Source organism: Oryx dammah, unplaced genomic scaffold, assembly GCF_014754425.2.
Source record: "Oryx dammah isolate SB20612 unplaced genomic scaffold, SCBI_Odam_1.1 HiC_scaffold_29, whole genome shotgun sequence".
Lineage (NCBI taxonomy): Eukaryota > Metazoa > Chordata > Mammalia > Artiodactyla > Bovidae > Oryx > Oryx dammah.
Genome location: NW_024070213.1, coordinates 93,583,522 through 93,606,658, shown reverse-complemented (window position 1 = coordinate 93,606,658; position 23,137 = coordinate 93,583,522). Strand labels below are relative to the sequence as shown.

Below are 23,137 nucleotides of genomic sequence, written 5' to 3'. Positions count from 1 at the left end.
TTGCTTCATTTGCAAATATTTTCTGTCATTCTGAGGGTTGTCTTTTCATTTTTGTTTGTGGTTTCCTATGCTGTACAAAAAGCTGTTAACTTTAATAAAATCCCATTCGTTTATTTTTGTTTTTATTTTCATTACTCTAGGAAGTAGATCGAAAAAGACCTTGCTGGGCTTTATGTCAAGGAGTGTTCTGCCTGTGTTTTCCTTGAAGAGTTTTATAGTATCCACCCTTACATTTAGGTCTTTAATCCATTTTGGCTTTACATTCTTTAGTGTACGTAAATGAAGACCAAAAAGAAGTGTGGTTGTAATACATTGGTCTTTGCATTCATCTGACCCATATTTCTGAGTGCCTACTGCAAGGTACCATATTACGTTCTATGTGTAAAGTGAAACCAATAAAACAGTCATGTTGTTGGTCAAACTTATTTACTGAGAACATGCTGTGTATACAGTACTCAATGATTTGAGGAGAGACCACAAAAATGGAAAATTCATTCTCTGTCTCTAGGAGAAGACAGTCTAAAACTGTCACTCAGAAGGAGAATAAACCACCCCAAAGTGGTTAAGAACAGTGTGTTTCCTTTTCTTTTTGCGTATCTGATGTTCTTAGGCCATTAGGAGAAATCTTTGTGGGCCAAAAGAATTTGGTGAGGTAGATCACAGTCCATAATTCTTTTTATCTTCTCCCCTCCCTTCTACTTGGCTGGTCAATGGGAGAGTGTCCCTGGGTAGAGAGAAGCTTGTTTCAGCCCATCTCATACTTATAGTTAGTTGACTGGTACTCCAAGCAACCCAGCATTTATATTCTCATTATCTGCAGAGAAGAGACAGCAGGAATCCATCAGCATTTGTAATGGCTCGTCTCTTTTCCCTATGAAACCAACAGTTTTCCTGAAGAGCAGTTCTAGTTTGTCCAGAATTCTATACTTCCTGTGTAGCTAGTGGATGGAGTGGATGCAGGCCCACTTATCAGCATAGATGGGGAGGAAGGGAAGTACTCTCTTCTGAACTGTGGTTGTATTATTCTGACTAATGGTTATATTTGCTTTATTAAGATGCAGCTGAACCTTTTGGAGGAGTGTTATCAGGAAAAACAGCCTGGCATCAATTATGCTGAAACAATCATTATATTTGGTCGTCATTGTCTAATTTCTAAATGGACTTTATTAAATAAATCCAGATAAAAGCTTAATTCATTCAACTACATGGTGCGTTAATGATAAAGCATCCTGGCAGACTCCTGATGATGTAGTTCTGCCCGGAAAGTAACTCTCAGTACAAAGTCCATGTGACTTCTTTTGGTGGTCACTGTGGCCAGTTGGCAGTAGAAATACTTAGGGTCTTGGAGAGGGTCAAAATAATTCCCTTTGTGCTTTATGATATCATATTTTGTGGTCTCAGCCAAATATTTGGCTATATGCTTAAATGGCTTCAAATGTTCTTTTGTTGTTGTTCATTGAGAAACATTTTGACCCTTTTCCCTGATAACAGCATAGCTTGCTTCTATGTCACTTTGCTTGAACAAGAATGGAAGGTTAGCTACTAAATTGTTCATTACAAAATGTTGAAAATCCTTTTATGTCTGCTATCTGAAGGGTATGGATTTCTCTTCAATCAATGATATATGATGTCATCCCTGTAGATATCCAGCAGAGAGAAAATTCACCTATTAAATCGTGCCATGTAGAGTACTTAGGTTCTGTCATTAGCTAGTACTTGAAAAGTGAAATAAAGTGTGAAAGTGTTGGTTGCTCAGTCATGTTCGACTCTGCAACCCCACGGACTGTAGCCCACCAGGCTCCTCTGTCCATGGGATTCCCCAGGCAAGAATACTGGAGTGGGTTGCCATGCCCTCCTCCAGGAGATCTTCCCAACTCAGGGATTGAACCCAGGTCTTCTGCATTGCAAGTGGATTCTTCACCAGCTGAGCTACCAGGGAAGCCCCAGATAGTACTTAAGAAAGCCTAAGCGGGATCCATGTACTAGTCTCTTATAGTCACTACATTTGGTTACATCACCAGAAAGTCAGTACCTAGACTGTATTATCTTGGGCTTTATATTGAGTCAATGCCAATAATGTATACTTGAAGAAAATTTTGGGGTCTTCTACAAAACAACACAGGAAAATCACAGTTTATTAGTTTATCTGATGTTCCTTATATAAAGAATCATATGATAAATTCCTACTTGACACCAGTGTCACAGACATATTAGTTTCTTTAAATGACTTAGTATGTTTTCTTTCTTCTGGGGATGGGAACTATACAACACAAAAGGCTCTCTATTTTATTATAAATGCCAGGAAACTAAGAACTTATTTTAGCAAGTCCTAATATCTTTAGATATGTTAATATCTTAAATTCTTAACTGGTTTCTTATCTATCTTTGAAATGTCGATAGTACAGTTTTATAACTACTGTGAGTTTTTTTCTTGGAAGCAAAATAAGAGAGGTCACCTCCTCAAAGAGGCTTTCTCTGAAGAGTCTATTGAAATCAGCTTCCCTCCTCTGGCCCTCGGCCTGTTTTTTCTTATCAAAGCACTCTTCCTTTATTGCACTTACAACAATTTATAATTATTTTTATTTGTTTCCCTGTTTATGTTTGTTTCCTTCTTTAGACTCTAAACAAGACCAGGAGCAGGCTGTGGCTCAGATCATGAACTCCTTATTGCCAAATTCAGACTTAAATTGAAGCAAGTAGGGAAAACCACTAGAACATTCAGATATGACCTAACTCAAATCACTTACAATTATACAATGGAAGTGACAAATAGATTCAAAGGATTAGATCTGATAGACAGAGTGCCTGAAGAACTATGGACATTCATGACATTGTACAGGAGGCAGGGATCAAGACCATCCCCAAGAAAAAGAAATGCAAAAAGGCAAAATGATTGTCTGAGGAGGACTTACAAATAGCTGAGAAAAGAAGAGAAACTAAAGGGAAAGGAGAAAAGAAAGATATACCCATTTGAATGCAGAGTTTCAAAGAATAGCAAGGAGAGATAAGAAAGCTTTCCTCAGGATCAATGCAAAGAAATAGAAGAAAACAACAGAATGGGAAAGACTAGAGATCTCTTCAAGAAAATTAGAGATACCAAGGGAACATTTCATGCAAAGATGGGCACAACAAAGGACAGAAATGGTAGGGACCTAAAGAAGCAGAATACATTAAGAAGAGGTGGCAAGAATAAACAGAAGAACTGTCCAAAAAAGATCTTCATGACCAAGATAACCACAATGGTGTGATCACTCACCCAAAGCCAGACATCCTGGAATGAGAAGTCAAGTGGGCCTTAGGAAGCATCACTACTAACAAAGCTAATGGAGGTGATGGAATTCCAGTTGAGCTATTTCAAATCCTAAAGATGATGCTGTGAAAATGCTGCACTCAATATGCCAGCACATGTGGAAAACTCAGCAGTGGCCACAGGACTGGAAAAGGTCTGTTTTCATACCAATCCCAAAGAAAGACAATGCCAAAGAATGCTCAAACTACCGCACAATTGCACTCATCTCACACCCTAGCAAAGAAATGCTCAAAATTCTCCAAGCCAGGCTTCAACAGTACGTGAACCGTGAACTCCCTGATGTTCAAGCTTGTTTTAGAAAAGGCAGAGGAACCAGAGATCAAATTGCCAACATCCGTTGGATCATCAAAAAAGCAAGATAGTTCCAGAAAAACATCTACTTCTGCTTTATTGACTATGCCAGAGCCTTTGACTGCATGGATCATAGCAAAGTGTGGAAAATTCTTCAAGAGATGGAAACACCAGAGCACCTGACCTGCCTCTTGAGAAACCTATATGCAGGTCAGGAAGCAACAGTTAGAACTGGGCATGGAACAACAGACTGGTTCCAAATAAGAAAAGGAGTACGTCAAGGCTGTATATTGTCACCCTGCTTATTTAACTTCTATGCAGAGTACATCATGAGAAACACTGGGCTGGAAGAAGCACAAGCTGAAATCAAGATTGTCTGGAGAAATATCAGTAACCTCAGATATGCAGATGACACCACCGTTATGGCAGAAAGTGAAGAAGAATTAAAGAGCCTCTTGATGAAAGTGAAAAAGTTGGCTTAAAGCTCAACACTCAGAAAACTAAAATCATGGCATCCAGTCTTATCACTTCATGGCAAATAGATCTGGAAACAGTGGAAACAGTGTCAGACTTAATTTTTGGGGGCTCCAAAATCACTGCAGATGGTGACTGCAGCCATGAAATTAAAAGAAGCTTGCTCCTTGGAAGAAAAGTTATGACCAACCTAGATAGCATATTAAAAAGCAGAGACATTACTTTATCAACAAAGGTCCATCTAGTCAAAGGTAAGTTTTTTCCAGTAGTCATGTATGGATGTGAGAGTTGGAACATAAAGAAAACTGATCACTGAAGAATTGATGCTTTTGAACTGTGGTGTTGGAGAAGACTCTTGAGAGTCCCTTGGACTGCAAGGAGATCCAACCAGTCCACCCTAAAGGAAATCAGTCCTGAATATTCATTGGAAGGACTGATGGTGAAGCTGAAGCTCCAGTACTTTGGCCATCTGATGCTAAGAACAGACTCATTTGAAAAGAGCCTGATGCTGGGAAGGATTGAAGGCAGGAGGAGAAGGGGACAATACAGGATGAAATGGTTGGATAGCATCACCAACTCAATGGACATGCGTTTGAGTAAACTGCGGGAGTTGGTGATGGACAGGGAGGCCTGGCGTGCTGCAGTCCATGGGGTTGCAAAGAGTCGGACACGACTGAGTGACTGAACTGAACTGACCTAGACTCTAAGCTCTAAAAAACAAGAGATCATATCTTTCTTTCAGTATAAATGCCCTAGATGATTTTATCACATACTCAGTAAAAACCAATTGCTGTCAAATTTTTATAAATTGCAGTATCCTAGTACTATCAGTCAGTATAAAAACTTGTTCCATGACATTTTAGATATCTAGAAATGAAATTAATATGCAGTAATTTGGATAACAATGTATTTGGGTCTTTTTATTTTATATTTGTTTGTTTTTGGCTGCATGGGTCTTCGTTGCTGCACCATTTTCTTCCATTCTCTAGTTGTGGTGTGCAGGGGATGTGGTCTAGTTGCGGTGTGTGAGCTTCTCCTTTTGGTGACTTCTTTGTTGCAGGGCACAGGTTCTAGGGCATGCGGGCTTCGGTAGTTGTGGAATGAATTTCAGCAGTTGTGGCTTGCTGACACTACAACGCAAGCTCCATAGTTGTGGCATTGCGGAGCATGGTTTAGCTGCTTTGTAGCATGTGGAATCTTCCTGGGCCAGGAATCAAGTCCACGTTTCCTGTGTCAGTTGGTAAATTCTTGCTTTACAATGTTCTGTTCGTTTTTGCTGTACAACATGAATCAGCTATAATTATACTTGTAACCCCTCCCTCTTGAGTCTCCTTCCCCTCCCCACATCCTAGGTCATCACAGAGCACCAGGCTGGGCTCCCTGTGTTATACAGCGACTTCTCATTGGTTATCTGTTTTACACACGATAGTGTATATATGTTGATGCTATTTTCTCTATTGGTCTCAATCTCTGCTTCCCTGACTATGCCCACAAGTCCATTCTCTAAATCTGTGTCTCCATTTTTCTAAGAAAATAGGTTCATTAATACCATTTTTCTAGATTCCATATGTATGCATTAACATACATTTGGTTTTCTGTTTCTGACTTACTTCACTCTGTGTAACAGGTTCTGGGTTCATCCACCTCACTGGTACTGTCTCAACTCATTCTTCATTCTTTTTATGGCTGAGTCCATATGTGCCACATCTTCTTTATCCATTCATCTGTAGATATCTGGACATCTAGATTGCTTCCATGTCCTGTAAAATATTGAAAATATTGAAAATAGTGCTGCAGTGAACATTGGGGGTACATGTGTCTTTTAGAATTGTAACTTTCTCCAGGGTATATGCCCAAAAGTGGAATTGCTGGGTCATTTCCCTGGTGGCTCAGATGGCAAAGAATCCACCTGCAATGTGGGAGACCTGGGTTCGATCCCTGGGTTGGGAAGATCCCCTGGAGGAGGGCATGGCAACCCACTCCAGTATTTTTGTCTGGAGAATCCCCACGAACAGAGGAGCCTGGTGGGCTACAGTCCATGGGGTCTCAAAGAGTCGCACATGATTTAGAGACTAAGCATATAGTAGATTTATTCCTAATTTTTAAAGGAATCTCCATATTGTTCTCCCTAAGGGCTGTATCAGTTTATGTTCCTACCAACAGTGTAGGAGGGTTCCCTTTTCTCCACATCCTCTCCAGCATTTATTGTTTGTAGATTTTTTGATGGTGGTCATTCTGACTGATGTGAGGTGATACCTCATTGTAGTTTTGATTTGCATTTCTCTAATAATTAGTGATGATGAGCATATTTTCATTGTATATTCGCCATCTATCTGTGTGTCTCTCTGGAGAAATGTCTGTTTAGGTCTTCTGCCCATTTTTTTGATTTGGCTGCTTGTTTTTCTGATAGTGAGCTGTGTGAGCTGCTTATATATTCCAGAGATTAATCCTTTGTCAGTTGTTTTGTTTGCAATTATTTTCTCCCATTCTGAGGTTGTCTTTTAATCTTGTTTATTGTTTTCTTTGCTGTGCAAAAGATTTTAAGTTTAATTAGATCCCATTTACTTATTTTTGTTTTTATTTCCATTACTCTAGGAGGTGGGCAGGGAGATTCTTAACCATTGAACCACCAGGGAAGTCCATTGGCTCTCATAAAAGTGCAATTTAGGTTTTTGTGAACAATCCTAGGACTTTTACAGTAAGCAATATTTCAGTTCAGTTCAGTTCAGTTCAGTCCTCAAGTCATGTCCAAGTCTTTGCCACCCCATGGACTGCAGCACTTCAGGCCTCCCTGTCCATCACCAACTCCCAGAGCTTGCTCAAACTCATGTCCATTGAGGTGGTGATGCCATCCAACCATGAGGTATCAGAGAACTGAAGGAATTATTAAAATTCATAATTTAATAAAAGAATAATTAATTATTGCACATGATTCAGGTAATATCTACAGAGTAATACCTTTATTAAGAGTTACACAGGAAGAGGGGATAGTGTGGCTGTGTATTCCAAGTGTAGTTTTAGGAATTTCAGTTACAGGCATAGATACCAATATTTCCTTTGGCAAATTCTGTTTTTATCATTTTGGGGTGTAGGGAAGGGAGGCTACCTGGCATTCTACTTGCACATTAAGGAAATAATAAAGAAATGAGAAAAAGAATTTAGTCCAGAAGTCCTCATATCTTCCTGATGATGGGCAAGTCCTTTGCTATCTTTTTAATGACTGAGTAGTATTCCATTTGTGTGTGTGTATTTATACTACATCTTCTTTATCCATTAATCAGTTGAGGGACAGTTGGGTTGCTTCTAGGTCTTGGCTATTGTAGATAGTGCTGCCATGAATATTAGGATGCATGTATATTTTTAAATTAGAGTTTTTGTCTTTTCAATACAACATTTCTGATGTTTACCTGATCACCTAGGTTAGGGGGTACATACCTGGTTTTTCTGCTATACAATTTTTTTTCTTTCTTTTTATACTCTGTTGGTTAGAAGTGTGTGATTTGTTTTTTGTCTCTAGCTTTACTGAGGTATAACTGACAAAAATTGCATATTCTTACATTTATAATGTAACAGTTATAGATGTTATAACAATTATAAAAAATTGTTAAATAATTAAAACAGTTATAAAAAAGTTATAAATGTAACAAAAGAAGATATACTTTTGTTAAAATTTGCAATTTTATTGTAAAATGGAAATTAATTCCTTGTGAATTAATTCATGACCTATTTATGTAACTGTTTCATGTGTGCTTGAAATGAATCTGTTTTTCTCTGTGGCTTAATGTCCACATTTATGAAACAGGAAGAACCAAAAATATCCAGCTCCTTTGATTTTTGTTTTGGAGTTTGCAAGCCAAAGCCCAAACTGAAAGAAGAATATGATACTTGTTCTTTTTGACTTTCACTGGCAAACTCATAATTGGTATATCTTGACACAAGCAAGCATGTAGAGGACCAAGAAAAAGGAAAATTGCTGTCCTTCCTGAAAATAGATTTGTTACCACTGACTAACAGGTGCTTAATCCTCTGTGGGGGCACAATTTCAGCCTACAGAGGGGTACGAGATGGGAATGAGGAGTAAACACCTGTGATAGTGATTCCGATCTGTGTTTGATCTGTTTGATTCCTGCTGGCCTTGGATATTTATAAAAGGGAAGCTGAACCTTTGCTGTGCTGCTCAGACTATCATTGTATGCTTGAGTGTGGTGGTCCTCCAACAGGCTGACTAATAATAGCAGCCGGCTAGTCTAAGCAGAGTGGAGAAGGCAATGGCACCCCACTCCAGTGTTCTTGCCTGGAGAATCCCAGGGATGGGGGAGCCTGGTGGGCTGCCGTCTATGGGGTCACACAGAGTTGGACACGACTCAAGCGACTTAGCAGCAGCAGCAGTCTAATCAGAGAGGCAGTCTGGTCACTTAGGAGGCAGCATGGATGCTTACCTCAGTTTTCCACTGGAAGGGGAATTTGATGGTCAGTGGTTTCACCTATGGATGTAGGACCCTTAATAGCCAACCTCTCAGGCTGTTAACCATAAAGATTCCATGTACCTCAGCTCCTGCACTAACTTTTTTCATGCAGTCTCTCTGTTCTCTTCTGTGAGCTCTCATGGAAGCCATTGTTGGCCTCCAACCTCCTCCAATTGTCATCAGCAATGTTTCCTTCTCTTTCCTAGGAGATCTCAGCCTTTCCAAACATAATGAGTCATTAAGAAGTGTTTTTAAAATAGGTATTTTCATATGGGTGTTTTTGATCTTATTTCTTTCAACTTTGCTATATGTTTGAAAATTATCAAAGTTTAGAGTTGGAAAAAATACAGTTTTTCCTCCCCACAAAGTCAATAACCTCAGCTATTGGCACTGCCACAAGAGGTCTGCACTTTAACTGGATGAACACAGAGAATAAAGTTAACACACCCCAGGAAAGGACAGAAATTCCAGAGTGAAAGAATAGGGGAGAGTAAAGAGGGTACCTGGAACTCAAGAGTATCAAGAGTAGGAGGTGGTACAAGAATGACTTCTAATATTTTGGTTGTCATTAGAACAGTAGACTTTTCACCATGCAGGGGTGTGAAGTGTACTGTGTACTGGAAAGAGCATAATATCAGAAGGACGTGGTTAGAATTCAGGTTTTGCTATTCAAAACCTATTCAGGTTTTGCTGGCTGTGAAATTTTGGTTAAGACACTTGACCACTTTGATTCCATAGTCCTCACATATGTAAAATGGTAATTATAACACTTGCCACTGGATGTAAAAGTATTGTCACTGGCATAGTAAAATGGTATAGTAATACTCTAAACTGGTTACAAAAATTAGAATGTTTTCAGGAGGGAGGTTTACATTTCCATTGATGGTCAGTCATTTTTCTATCAGTGTTGAGAAGAGGGTAGGACTATGGAGTGGGGGTTTCTTGCCTTTCTCATTACAGGAGTGATTGACTTGTAAACTCCACGTTCCAGTTTTGGCAGTCTTGTTTAGGGAGTCAATCTGAGATGTCAAGACCCCCTCCAGCCTTTCTGATGATTGTGTGTGCGTGTGTGCATGCTAAGACACTTCAGTCCTGTCAGACTTTTTGCAATCCTATGGACTCTAGCCTGCCAGGCTCCTCTGTCCATGGCATTCTCCAAATAAGAATGCTGGAGTGGGTTGCCATGCCCATCTCTGGGGGATCTTCCTGACCCAGGGATGGAACCTGTCTCTTACCTCTCCTGCATTTGGTAGATGAGTTCTTTACCACCAGTGCCACCAAGGAAGCCCCTTCTAATGACAGTCTCTCAGTCGTGCCTGACTTGTGACCCCATGAACTGTAGCCCGTGAGGCTTCTCTGTCCATGGAATTCTCCAGGCAAGAATATTGGAGTGGATTGCCATTCCCTTCTCCAGAGGATTTTCCTGAGCCAGGGATCAAACCCTGGTCTCCTGCATTGCAGGCAGATTCTTTACTGTTTGAGCTACAGGGAAGTCCTTCTAATGACAGTAATCGTCCCGAATTTCTCACGACAAACCCCTTTCTTTCCAGAATAGCTAGTTGATTGCTGAAACTGAATCCTGACTGACTTGTAACTCTTTGTGGGCAGTACCCCTGTGATATAAAGGAATTATCTTATGTTGGGTGGGGAATAAATGAATAAGTAAAAGTTTTAGTAAGATAATGACACATATTCCAGATAAAAACAAAGCTGGAACTAAGTAGATGAGGAGGTGAATACTGGAATTTTAAAGTTTGGTGGTCGAAACTACTGCTTTGAATAACAGTGGTCCTGGAAGGCCTCCCTGATAAGATGACTTTTGAGGCCCAACTATCTGTCAGTTGAGTACAAGACCCAGGTGGAGATAATGCGTTAAAATGCAATTATCCAATTACTCCTTTCCTTAGATAATCCCCTAAATGATGCTATTTTCCACCTCCAGGTGGTTATTTTATTTACCCATAGCGAACATGGCAGAAAAGGCTTCATCCTGGGCCACCAATAAAGACGACCACAGTACTTCCTGTGCCTGCCCTTAACAAAGATGGAGTCACGACTTCCTGTTCAGAGGTTCTTTGCCTTCAACAAAGATGGTGCTTATGGTACAGGTTCCCTGACAGTTTGGATTCCGGTTGCAGTTTTTTTTTTTTCCCTTAAGATACTTGTTTGCAGACGTAAGTAACAGGAAACTGGCAACCCCCCAACCATCTTTTCTTAAGGACCCCGCGCCGTGGCGTCTGCGGCCTGGTCCCTGTGCGGCTCCCACGCTCGCTAGCTTCCTCGCGGCATTTCGGAGCCGGCCGGGTTGGGGTGGCGGTGGGGGCGGGTACAGGGCCGCTCTCCCTTCGGGCCGCTCTCCCTTCGGTCCGCTCTGCAAGTCATTCCCAGCACCCCTTTTTTAGCGGGTCAGTTTTCCCGAAAATCTTTCGTAGTTCTTCCCGTTCCTAATACCACAGAGCTTCAGCTGGTGAGGAAGGGAATGAAAAGAAGTTCCACAAGGGCGGGGGCCGCCAAGGTGCACACCCCTCTGCTCACCTGCCGCCTCTCAGGGTCGCCCGCGGTGCCTGTACTTTCTGTGTCACGAGGCCCCACCTGCCGCCCTCGCGGCCCCTCCCCGCCACTTACTCTCCTAGCCATTGCTCTCCTCAATGGTGCTGTGGTCTTGGAAACAAGCCTTCAATGGCGTGTGGATTGTTTTATTTTTAGTCTTTTAGAGGAAAAAACCCCACAACATTAAATGCCCCATACATGCCATGACAGTGTTGTGATGGAGATTCGAAATTCTTCCAGACAAAGGGCTGGCACCTGTGATTGTAGATAGAAGATGTATACCGTAGACAGGGCATGAACGCTTCATGTTTTCCTTGAAGGCAGTGATGTACAGGCCTTTTCTCTTAGGGAAAATGACCCTTAAACTTACTGGAACCTGCCGGTTTCTGGCTCCACTCCCACTGTTGTTCAGGTTCTGCAAAAGCACACTGTCTAAAGGGCACTTGCGTGCATGTAGGCCGTTTCTGTGGTGGTGGGTATCTCTGATGATGTCAATGTTAAAATAAAAGCGCTGTTTCTTCCTAGGTTTTTTAGAATGAAATGCTCCTCTGTAATCCTTAGATAAAAGTTGCTTTTTAAGCAGGGTCTCTGATCCACTTTTCCCCAAATCTCTTTATAGAACAAGGAATGGAGCTAGGTTCCCATTGTGTAGAAAAGAAAAACAGAGAAGATGATTCATGTTCAGTGCTGTTCATCATGTTCTGAACCATTCAAAATTAATTCAACTTGGCTTAACAGCCACCGTGGCCTGGTGCTTTGCTAGGGTTCAAAGATGTCCATGACCTTAAGGAGCTTGCACTGTAAGACACTATCTTTAGGGGCTCATCAGACTTCCTGTGATCTGAGTTACCATTTTGTCTCTTACCAGGGGGAAATGGAGGCTAGAGACAAGCAAGTGCTTCGTTCCCTTCGCCTGGAGTTGGGTGCAGAGGTACTGGTGGAGGGGCTAGTCCTCCAGTATCTTTATCAGGAAGGGGTCTTGACAGAAAGCCACGTTCAAGAAATTAAAGCTCAAGCCACAGGCCTCCGGAAAACAATGCTACTGCTGGATATCCTACCTTCCAGAGGTCCTAAAGCCTTCGATGCATTCCTAGATTCCCTGCAGGAATTCCCTTGGGTAAGGGAGAAGCTGGAGAAGGCAAGAGAAGAAGCTCTAGTTGAACTGCCTGCAGGTAGGCCTCAAAAAGTTCACTCCAGGCCAGCTCCAAAATTGTTGGAACTATGCCCTTTGGATTTGAAGTTGAGATTTTAGTCTGGGTGGAGGTCAGTGGATCCTGAAAGTGGGTAAAAAGTTTGGTCTGAAGGCACATGCTGTTGGAGGGACCAGATGAGGAGATGGAATTATGAAGTGCAGGGAAGGAGGGAGGAACGGCCCAGGATAGAGAGGATGAGGAGGGAACTCAGAGGATACATTTAGAAATACTTCCAGGGAAACTTGGCAGGTAACTTGGGAGGCATGCTCTCATGTGAGAGCCAGGTCATATCTTAGTCCTTGGCATCAGGAGCCATTTAGAAAGTGTAGATGGGAAAGCAGGCTTTCGGCTTCTTGATAACTGATTCGTGGGGTGCCAGAATGGCTGGCTGGAAAAGGTCAGACTCCTGAAGGAGACCGCCTCGAGGAAGGCACGCCTGCACCTGTTCCCTGTCCTGCGTGGCCAACGGGAATTATTTGGAATGTTGGCTTAGTTTGTTTTTAAAGTCTATTGATTTAAAGGCGTTCTTTTTAGTTTGGCTTTGTTCAAACACCCAGAATATATAATTTTATAAGGACAGCAGTTTTTTGGGGTGGGCAGTAGGTGTCTCATTTTGATTTTAAGGAAAATTGGAAGCTATGGAAAAGAGAAACAGTCCTGGTGCTATCAGCCTGGCTTGTAGCAGGAAGAAGATGTGATAGGAAACACTTGTTCATGCTTGACACCTTCCTGTCTTCTACTTTCTGCAGAGACTGAGGAGCAGAGAACTGAACTGGCCAAAAAAAAAAAAAAGAAGGAAGAAAGAAAGCTAAGGTTTTTATAGCAATGATAGTTAGAACTACTCCAGCTTAGGGGTCCCCAGAATTTGTTGTTGCTATTTTTTAAACACCAATATAACTGGTAAAAAAATACCAGTAATAGAAAGACCACTTGTGGCTTAGCTGGTAAAGAATCCGCCTGCAATGCGGGAGACCTGGGTTCAATCCCTGGGTTGGGAAGAATTCCTGGAGAAGGGAAAGGCTACCCACTCCAGTATTCTGGCCTGGAGAATTCCATAGACTGTATTAGTTCATGGGGTCACAAAGAGTTGGACACAACTGAGCAACTTTCACTTCACTTTGTTATTTTTGTCCCATGGTCCTCATATTTTGAATGATTTTCCAGACCACGTGTATTAAGTAATACTGATTAATTCTTCTATTTCTATTAATGGCATATGTCTGAATATTTGATCTGTATGAGAGAACTGGTTGACTTAGGAAGGCCTTGTAAAACCCCTGTGGAAAAAGCAAAAATGTTTTCATTTCATTCAATTGAATTGAATATTTCAGTTTTCAGATTGGATTATCCTTACAAAATAAAATATTCCAGGTGTGTGAACAAAGCCAAACTGAAGTAGCTAAGATGTTTCTACCACTTGATTGAAAACAGAATAAATAACGTAGAAGTGGGGAAATGGCAAAAGAAATGTTAGGGAGTCTATGTTACATTGTATTTGACTTAGAGGTTCCTCTTGGCAATACATAATTGGAAACAACAAAACAGGCAAACTGAAAGCTTATTACTACCAAAATATTTAATTTCATAGTCATTGTGGGTGTTGTAAATAGTACTTTTGTATGTTGTTCAAAGAGGTGTGACCCCATTTTCATTTCTTGCAGTTCATTCAAACAACAATAAGAATTGAAATTATTCTTTTACTAATGTGAAAGTTAACAGAGATGTTGAAGAAAAAAAGTTTTTTAAGTGAGCAGTATGAATCATTAGAGTGGGCAAAAAATTGAAGTTTGGAAAAATAACATTAATTTGTTAATTCTGTGGAAGTGGTCAAATGGAACAATAGGTTGGCTGCTGCACAAATGAAGTCCTCTTCATTGTTTTAGTTCTTGTTGAGTAACACTGCTATTGAAAAAAATATCCTGAAGAGAGAGTTTGATTTATGTCATGTTCTGTGTATCTCCCACAGTGGCAATTACACAAACTCACTTTTTAAATAGTGTTTTAAAAATTCTTGAATACTTTTAAGTAAGATTACAAAATATAATAAAGTATGAAGAATAATGGTAAAGTGAACACCCATTTCCCTGTCACTTAGTTAAAAAAATCATTGCATGGCCTTTGAGGACCCCTGGGTGACCTCCCAATCTTAGCTCATCCCTAGCCTCCACTCCCTAATAAACCCCAAATTTCGAGTTTATCATTCCATTCTTCACTTTGTTATTTTCCATCTTATAAAATTCACTTTTAAAATCAACATGAAGTGAAGTGAAGTCTCGTCGCTCAGTTGTGTCCGACTCTTTGCGACCCCGTGGACTGTAGCCCACCAAGCTCCTCTGTCCATGGGATTCTCCAGGCAAGAGTTATGGAAAATTCGCTACACCATAAGTTTCAGCACTATCTATATATATAAGGCATAGAGGAAATGATATACTTTAAAGGAGTTGTTAGTTAACAGCCTTCTTTATTTAAGACCTTAAACCTTAAGTTTTTAAATCAGTTAATTTGATGGCAGTATTTTAATTATAAAATTAAATTAGGACTGAATTGGAAATCTATTTAAAAACATTCTGTGACGAGTACTAGACTTGAAATGCCTTCAGTTTAATGTCCCTGTAAAACTTGCAAATGGACCCAGAGGCCTATTTCCCAGGATCCCTGTGCTGCTTCGGTGTTGTAATGGAGTAATTTTAATAAGCTTTTAAATAGTCCATTTAAATTTTTTAAAAGGCATATTTGAATTTTGAGGAATTGGAATGTAGGAAAATGTGGTGCTTATATATACGTGTGTGTATACCTGAACCTCTTCTGACTTCTTACTCATTTTGGTTGCAATTATTAATTAATTTGTGTAGGCTTGGTGGTCTCCTCTTGGGAGGCTTTCAAAACAAATGGGGAGGAATGGCTTTCTCTTTGGCCAAGAGGTCAATCCTGACTGACCTGCATGAACTGATTTTATTTTATAAAAAGTTTTCTTGTTTTGGTCTTCTTGTTTGGTTCTTGGTTTTCCTTGTTTGTCTGGTTAATTTTTGTGTTTCACTTGTAAACTTTGAGCTACCTCAAAGGCCATATTTGGTGATTAATTCCAGTTAGTTGCTTTTAATTTATTTTCTGGGTGTCATTTTTTAGAAAAGAATCAAGTTGTATCTTGGTCCTCTCTGTTCTTCTAAACTGTGCCGCCAGGAAATCCCAAAACATAAAAACAAAAAAGCAAACACCAAAGAAAAAATACTTTAAATCTTTGATTGTCTCCGACTATGCCTAGATAATGGGTATCCCTATTTTTGTTGTATATTTTTTAAAAAGCCCAGCATGTTAATGGATAATTGACTTCTTGTTTTTCTCACCTTATAAAGACTTTTATATTTTAAAAGAGGAATTCTGGTGATACAATGACTTAATCCATTTTGGCACCGTGGAAGGAACGCTTCACAGTGTGTCCCTTACTGGCCAAGGTCACACACTAGACACTAGATCAGCTGGAAATCCTCCTTGGGTTCCTGGCAGGTCACTGAAAGGGTGAGGACGGTGCTGAATCGGGGTAAACGTGCGTGTGCTTGCCTGCCTGGCTGCCCACTACTCATGGGCCTTGTCTAGGCTGACAAGCTCATGCGGGTGCCTGAGCTAATCTGGATCTGGAAAGGAGGTTTGTCAGCAGCCTAGTCTCACCAGCTGGGTAAGACTTCTGGGCCCAAGGACTCTCTGTTCTACCATGTTGGCCCTGGCTGTGGGACTGGGTCTCTGCTGTAATTCCCACTTAACAGTCAGCCTGGCAGCTCTTCTTTTAATTCCAGTCCTTTTTAGGCTCAAGAGTTTTTTTTTTTTTTTCCTTCCTTCCTCATTGGGCTAAATTTCTGCTTTTATAGTGTCTTAGCCAACAGCAAGGATGAAGGACAGATACCTTGGAATGCAGCTTATTGCCTCCTGTGTTAGTATCAGATGCCTGCTGGAGTAGCTGTCCTGGGGCTGACATTTGTTGTAACTTTGCCTGAGCTGGTTCTCGCCATGGACCCTTGCCCTGGACTGTGTGGCTGCCCTCACCAGAGCAGGATGTAGAGCTGGCTTGTTTCCGCCCTACCCCAGAGTCTCCAGGACTCAGCCTGTCCCTTTTGGAGCTGGCCTTGTGTGACCACGCAGAACTGCACCAGCCACTGTTTCGGGATATACTCAGGCTGTCAGATGTATACTTGGATACACCTGAAGCTACTGAGCAATAAAGGGAAAAAAAAAAACCAAAACTGTAGGTATTGTAATAGGTTTATTAGAGAGATTTCTAGGGTGGGATTTTTGAATCATACCATGAATTCATACCTACTCTGGGACTTCCCTCTTAGCTCATTTAGTAAAGAATTGCCTGCAATGCAGGAATCTGCCTGCAGTGCAGAACACCCTGGTTCAATTCCTGGGTCCGGAAGATCCCCTGGAGAAGGAAATGACAACCCACTCCAGTATTCTTGCCTGGAAAATCCCACGGATAAAGGAACCTGGTGGGCTGCAGTCCACGGGGTGGCAAGAGTCAAACATGACTTAGCAACTAAACCACAACCTGGGTTTGGTAAGTTCAGGGTTGATCTTAGTTCATCAGACTCATGGTCTGTTCAGACCCTTCCTCTGTGGCTGAGTAGAGTTCACTCTGTGGCATCCTGTGTCCTAGAGAGGGTGTGCTGTGTCAGCATTCAGAGCAAGACCCCTCCTCCTGCTAAAGGCAGAGTCTGCGGTGAGCCCGAGTTTCTGTGTGTCTCCAGCACAATTATCATATACTTCTTGAGGACTAAGTAAGTGCCAGGCAGTAGTTAATAAAGACACAGGAAGGCTCTCCAAATCAACTGAGAAGATCCATTCATTCATTTGGCAAATATTCGTCTTGACCACATGCCAGACGTTGGGTGCTAGGGGTACTGTAGTAAACAAAGCCCCCGCTCTTCTGGACTCCTACTGTTCTGTAATCTAATGGGGACAGACCACAAGCAAGTGAATGAAGAATTCATCAGGTGAGAGTGCTTTGAAGAAGAACAGCTTGCGGGGTGGTGAGGAGAGGCTTTCCACAGTACATGGGGTGGTCAGAGGAAGCTGCTTTGATGGGAGGACATTCAGCAGAGACCTAAATTCTTCAACAGAGTGGACGCCTGGAGGAAAAGCTTTCAGATAGAGGGGACCACAAGTGCAAAGGAACTCAAGTGGGAGCCCCAGTGACAGCATGGCTAGAGCCCAGAACTTTCTGGGGCGAATAGCCTTCCTTTCGGAGAGATGCTGCATCCTATGGCTGGTCGCTAAGGCCCAGTCTCGGCTGTTTGTCGTTGTGCTTCCCGGAATGTAAGATGCGTGCACAGCCATGATCTTGGGTGGTTCTTAAAATAATTTCAGGTGATATATGGACATGGAATTAATGCTGTTTTAATCCAAAGGAAAACCTCCATCTGGTACAAGTATTTCTGTTACGTCTCTTGCAACCCTTGACAATTTTTCTTCTTAATAGTCCGAAAAAGCTCCTCATGCGTAAAGCCTTTTGTGGACAGCAGTATTGAGTTAGAATTCAGTTGTTTTGCTTTCTTTTTTTCTTGTATTATTGTAGTGGTTTTCTTCCATTTATGACAAGTAAAACAGGCTTCTATTTTTGAAGTTCCTTTAAAACACATGGTATTTAGAAATGAGTTAACATAAAGGAAAATACTAAGAAAATAATAATGGTATGAGATACAGCAAAAAGTGTGAAGATGTTTTTCATGTATTTTCTGTTTTAAAAAGAACAACGGGAGTTTGGGGACAGGAAGCTTAGTGTGGCTGGCATAGTTGGGGCAGAAAGGCTCCAACCACCCTTCAGACAGAATATAAGATCTAGTCAAGGTACTTTACTGTTTTGCTTATTCAGTGGATGCACAGTGGCTGGCAACTGGTTAAATTTACTAGCAGAATTGTGAGAATGACTTAATTTTAAGTTGTCTAAATTGTAAATGCCTTCACTAGCTAATGTAATGGCATAATGGAGAAACATCCTGGTATTCTGCACTTTAAGTTTGGGAAGGTGATGATCAAAGATCATCTAGTTTTTCTCTGAGAAATTTGGGGGCTAGGGAGATGAAGGCAACCTGCCCACAATCACACAGCTAATGTAATTTGTTGTCAAGACCAGAACCCAGGCCTCTTGACTCTGGATTTAGGACATTTGCTATGTAATTTTGGCTCCCTACTGGCTGAGAAATGGAACTATATTAAGCTGTGGTGTTAGTAATCGAAATTAGCCTTTAAAAAATTATACTTATGCTTTTCTCTTCATTTTAAGAGGAAAATTTCAAAGGTTTTTTGAGGTATACTGGGGTGAGATTTTCCTAAAATATTTTTATCGATGCCAATTTTAATCATTTAAAAGGAAATTTTTGATGGGTCAGCCTTACATTTTGTCAGAAAGCTCCTCCTTCCACCCCATCCTTCCCCTCTTCTGTAAGGCTGACATAAAGGAAGAGCGGAAGACTTTTATCAAGTATTTATGGGGCTGATGAAATAATGCATCTGTTGGCAGCAAACTGTAGCTCTTTCTAGGAACAGCAGCCCATGTGACAGGTCTCTCCCCAGGAGGGATGCCTCATATCACTCTAAAAAATGGATTTAATGTTATTTCCTTTTTGAAATCCTCCCTGTGATATTTGTTTCTCTCTCCTGTGGATGTATGGGTAGCTTGGCTATATCAGTCATGCTGATCATGCTGATCAGTCAGGGTTGATTTAGCTTGGTGTTTTTCAACTCTGGCTTAAAAAAAACATCAACAACCAATGATCCTCAGTATTTGCCCCAGGCCAGTTCATGCCGAAATCTTTGGAGGTGGGGTCTGGGCAGTGGTGTTAAAGACAGAGGTGCAAACACAGGCACTAACACTTTCCTAGGGAATTTTAAAGTGTCGCCAAGGTTGAAAGCCTAAAGACCTCACCATCAGATTGGGCTCCTTTTTCACCTGTTGCTTCCCAGGAATGGGCCTCCCAAAGCTTTGTGCTTGCTTGAAGAGTTGCTCTTATTTTCAGGTGGGGGACCATGAAAGGAGGTAGGAATGGAGATGAAGAAGGATAGGTAGTTTTGTTTTAACTCTGTGCTCACCATTGTTTGTAATTCTTTGAATTCCATAAACAGTGTAGCTTAAGAATGTTCTAGCATTTCATACCCCATGCAGGTGTGAGTCTACTACCAACATTAAACTCCATTAGAGCTCTGTGGGGCTTCATAGGCTCTGTGTTCATAGAGAAAAGCTGATGGGAGGGTTTTGAATTATCTGGTGAATTTGGATTTGGGGGAATTACTTTCATTGTCTGTTCACACTGTTTGGTAATTACAGACCGCCCACAGTACTGTGAGCGCTGGAGATCAAGCTGTGTTCAAATGGAGACAGAAGCTGCCAGCGGAGAGTGAGTTGAGTGTTGCCGTCAGCCTTATGCTGCGTGCATGCTCAGTTGCTTCAGTCATGTCCAACTCTTTGTGACCCTGTGGACCGTAGCCCACCAGACTCCTCTGTCCGTGGGATCCTTCAGGCAAGGATACTGGAGTGGGTTGCCATGGCCTCTTGCAGCATATGTTCCCAGCCCAGGGACTGAACCTGTATCTCTTGCATCTTCTGCATCCGCAGGCAGGTTCTTTACCACTAGCGCCACAGTCAGCCTCAGAGGGAGCTTATGGTGGCTTAAGGATGGATGAGGGGATGAGAGGCGCAAACGGCCGTCGTCAAGACCGAGACCGGCCTGGTCTGTCTGTCTGTGGGTTGGTCAGACAATCTGTCTGTCTGCCCAGTTTCAATTTATAATAAAAAACTAGTTTTAGTCTTTTCTGTGTCTTGCAAGAGCCTCAAAGAATACTAGTGGAATAATAATCACAGTATTTATTGGGGGCTTACTTTACTATGCATCTGGCACTGTGCCAGGAAGTTTGCATTTATTAATTCATTTAATCCTGACAGTAACTTGATGAGGCGGAAGGTATTATTATTACCCTCACTCACAGAGATGTTAAGGCACTTGCTCAAGGTTATACAACATAGTTAAGCCTAATTTGGAATCTAGAGACTTTGACTTCAAAGACTGCTGATTCATGTCCTGTAAAGACACTTTCTCAAACTTCGCATTTCTCTCCTGCTTAATGCTGAGAGCTTGTGGTGCTTCAGAGCCTGTTATCTGCCAGTCTGCTTTCCCCTCCTTTCCCCTACTCCAGTCTGTCTCAGAAGCGCAGCGTCAGGGGCTTTTCTTTCTCTTCCCTGCGTATTATCTAAAGACTAATTCCTGGTTGGTCTCTTTCTCCCGCATCTCTCACTTTATCCTTTTATTTTAGCGGGAGGAGTAGTGTGTAATTTGAGGCCATATGGGGTCAAGGAACAGGCCCCTGGGTACCTTGAGAGTAAAAAAACAAAAAAACTCAATCTTCTTGGCTATGGTCGGGAGATGGTGCTTCAGCTCTGCTAATCCTGGAATCAGGCCCCATTTCTGCAGCTCCTAAATCATGCTGTGGAAAGTCATCAGTTGCAACAACCAGCTTTTCTGGTGGCTCGGCCTCAGTTAAACTGTACGTTTAGCAAGGTAGTGTTCTCTTTTTATGGGTATAGTTCAGACTCGTAGGCTGCTGTTGTAGCTAGCTGCAGGAATGTTTGCCTTTACTTAATTTTAATAGGCAGCTGTGTTTATACTTGTTCCTCAGTTTGAGCAGTAAGGAGTATATGAATATGATTCTTTGGAGGACTTCTCCCCCAGAAGGGAAAAAAGAGTACATTGTCCTTTTCCAAACAGTAAATTTTAATTGAGACGGAAATGTAACTTCTAGAAGAAGTTTGGGGCAGGTTTTAGTCTTAGGCTTTATTTTTGTTAGTGTTTTAAAAGAAATCTTAACTCCTTGTGAGAAGTGCCAAGTTGACAATTCCTGGAAATGTTCATGTTCTATTTATGCTCAGCACCAAAGCAGAGAGGGTGGCGACGCTGTTACCAAAATAATACTGCTGAGATGTAGCAAGTGGCAAACGAGAGGCTTGTGGTTTTATAACCTAAATATAAGACTTTGAAAGCATCTCTCAGTCCCCCATTTGTTCATAAGGTATATGGGGGCTGGGTGGTAATGGTGCCATTATTATGGGGAATTCAGAACAGTCAGAGCACTCTTCTGGAGCTTGCCCTGTTGTCAGAATTGGGGAAGGTTAGAGCCAGAAGGTATCTCAGAAACTTTACAGATGGGGAAACTAAGGGATGCAAGTCAGTCAGATTTGTATGTGGGCCCTCTGGTTCAAGCAGTAGACCTCTTGCTAACATAAGCAAAAGTAGGAATTTCTCTAACATGCACTGGGTAGTTCACAACTTAAAAGGAGTTGCTCAAATTCCCGGACTTAGTAAGGGCAGGAGTGAGGCAACCCTGGGGATTTCTGGGCATTGATGACTGTCTGCAGCTCAGTTCCTCCACTTCGTCTTCTTCCAGGGTTCAGAGTCTGGTTAGCTTGTGTTGAGTTGTGAGCCCTTCCCTTAGGACACCAGAGTCACATGGAGTGAGGGAGGGACAGATCCACAAGGAAGAGGTGAAAGCTGATTGAGAAATGTCGGCTGTACTGTATCACTCCTGTTCTTTTTATTTTTAACAGGTTCCATGTTTGTGGGCCTGGAAAGAAGTGGTAGCCCTTTAAGGAAGGAGAATATTCTACATCTTATTGCAGCAGGGTCCAAGTTGAAGGCCAGGGATGGTAGGAAGAGTAAAGGAGAACAGTTTTGAAAGAAGATAGGTCTTCTGAAACTTTTTTGATAGATACAGATTTTCAATAGGTATTCAATATCTGTTTCAATAGGGATTGATCAGTAATAATCAGATGATATTGGGGGAAAATTGGATTGAGTACGTTGAAGTAGAGAGGAGGTTAGAAAGATAATTTGGATAGAGTTCTAGCCTCAGGGCTTTATGTATATAAATTTTATCTTCATAGAGCTTTGAAGTAGGTACATTATCGTTATTAGATAAATTGACCAAGGTCACACAGCTCAGTAGTAGCAGACCTCAGATTTGAACACTGATGCTCTGGTCCTTCAGTCTTATTGATCACTAGGCAATCTTGCTCTAATTCCAGTTCTTGGTTCTGGTTGGAGTCACATGTCTTAGATGACCTGACCTGGGCTAGCCACAGCTTCTTTATTTTCTGACCCTTTCTTGCCTTGGGTCTCACCTGTGGCCAATATTTGCACTGATTTTTTTTTTTTTAAACAGTTTACCAAATAGGAGATTGAAAGAAGTACCAAAAAAGATAAAATATGTTTTCTAAGAAATGTGATTAGACATAGATTTTAAAAGAGATTGGCATGGCAATTTTTATTTGTTGACTATTTCAGTTTCTTTTTATTCTTAATTAGTCATTTGATGGTGCCATGGGAAAATGTGCTTCTTCAGGCCTCTCATATTTGTTTAAGAGGCCTTTTATTCCTTCATGTGCCTGCCAGAATCCATTCTAGAGACAAAAACCACATAGTAATTTGAATAAGGAAAATTTAATATAAAGCTTTACACACTAGTAAAAAGTTAACAATGCTTAACTACTAATAGTGTGAAAGAGGTCTTCAAGGAAAGCAGGAATAACAAATGGAAGAAGCTAAGTTTTTCAAGGGCTGAAGGGGCTAAGTTTTCACGGATGCAATACTAAGAGCTTGCAAGAGGCCCCTTTCCACCCCCAAGACTGAGGTTCAGACCTCATTGAAGATGAAGTGACTGCCACATGAATATGCAGCCTGCTGGTGGCCAGTGAACTTGCTGGAAGTTCTGCTGGAACTGGTTTGTAAGAGCAGCTTACCAGGTTGAGAAACTTGATAGAGAATGCAGTAGTACACTTTAGAGGGGATAAAAGTGAAAATGAAAAATGAAAG

The 23,137-nt window shown here is 41.4% G+C and overlaps 1 protein-coding gene across 1 annotated transcript in view; it reads left to right on the top strand.

Annotated features, from left to right (window-relative positions):
• The first annotated feature begins 10,568 nt into the window (after positions 1-10,568).
• CRADD (CASP2 and RIPK1 domain containing adaptor with death domain) overlaps positions 10,569-23,137 on the top strand; it is a 198,470-nt gene continuing 185,901 nt past the window's right edge. Inside the window, exons 1-2 of the mRNA XM_040234406.1 lie at positions 10,569-10,715; positions 11,960-12,263. Of these exons, the coding sequence (XP_040090340.1) occupies positions 11,966-12,263 (298 nt within the window). The 5' untranslated portion in view covers positions 10,569-10,715; positions 11,960-11,965. The remainder of the gene's footprint in view (positions 10,716-11,959; positions 12,264-23,137) is intronic.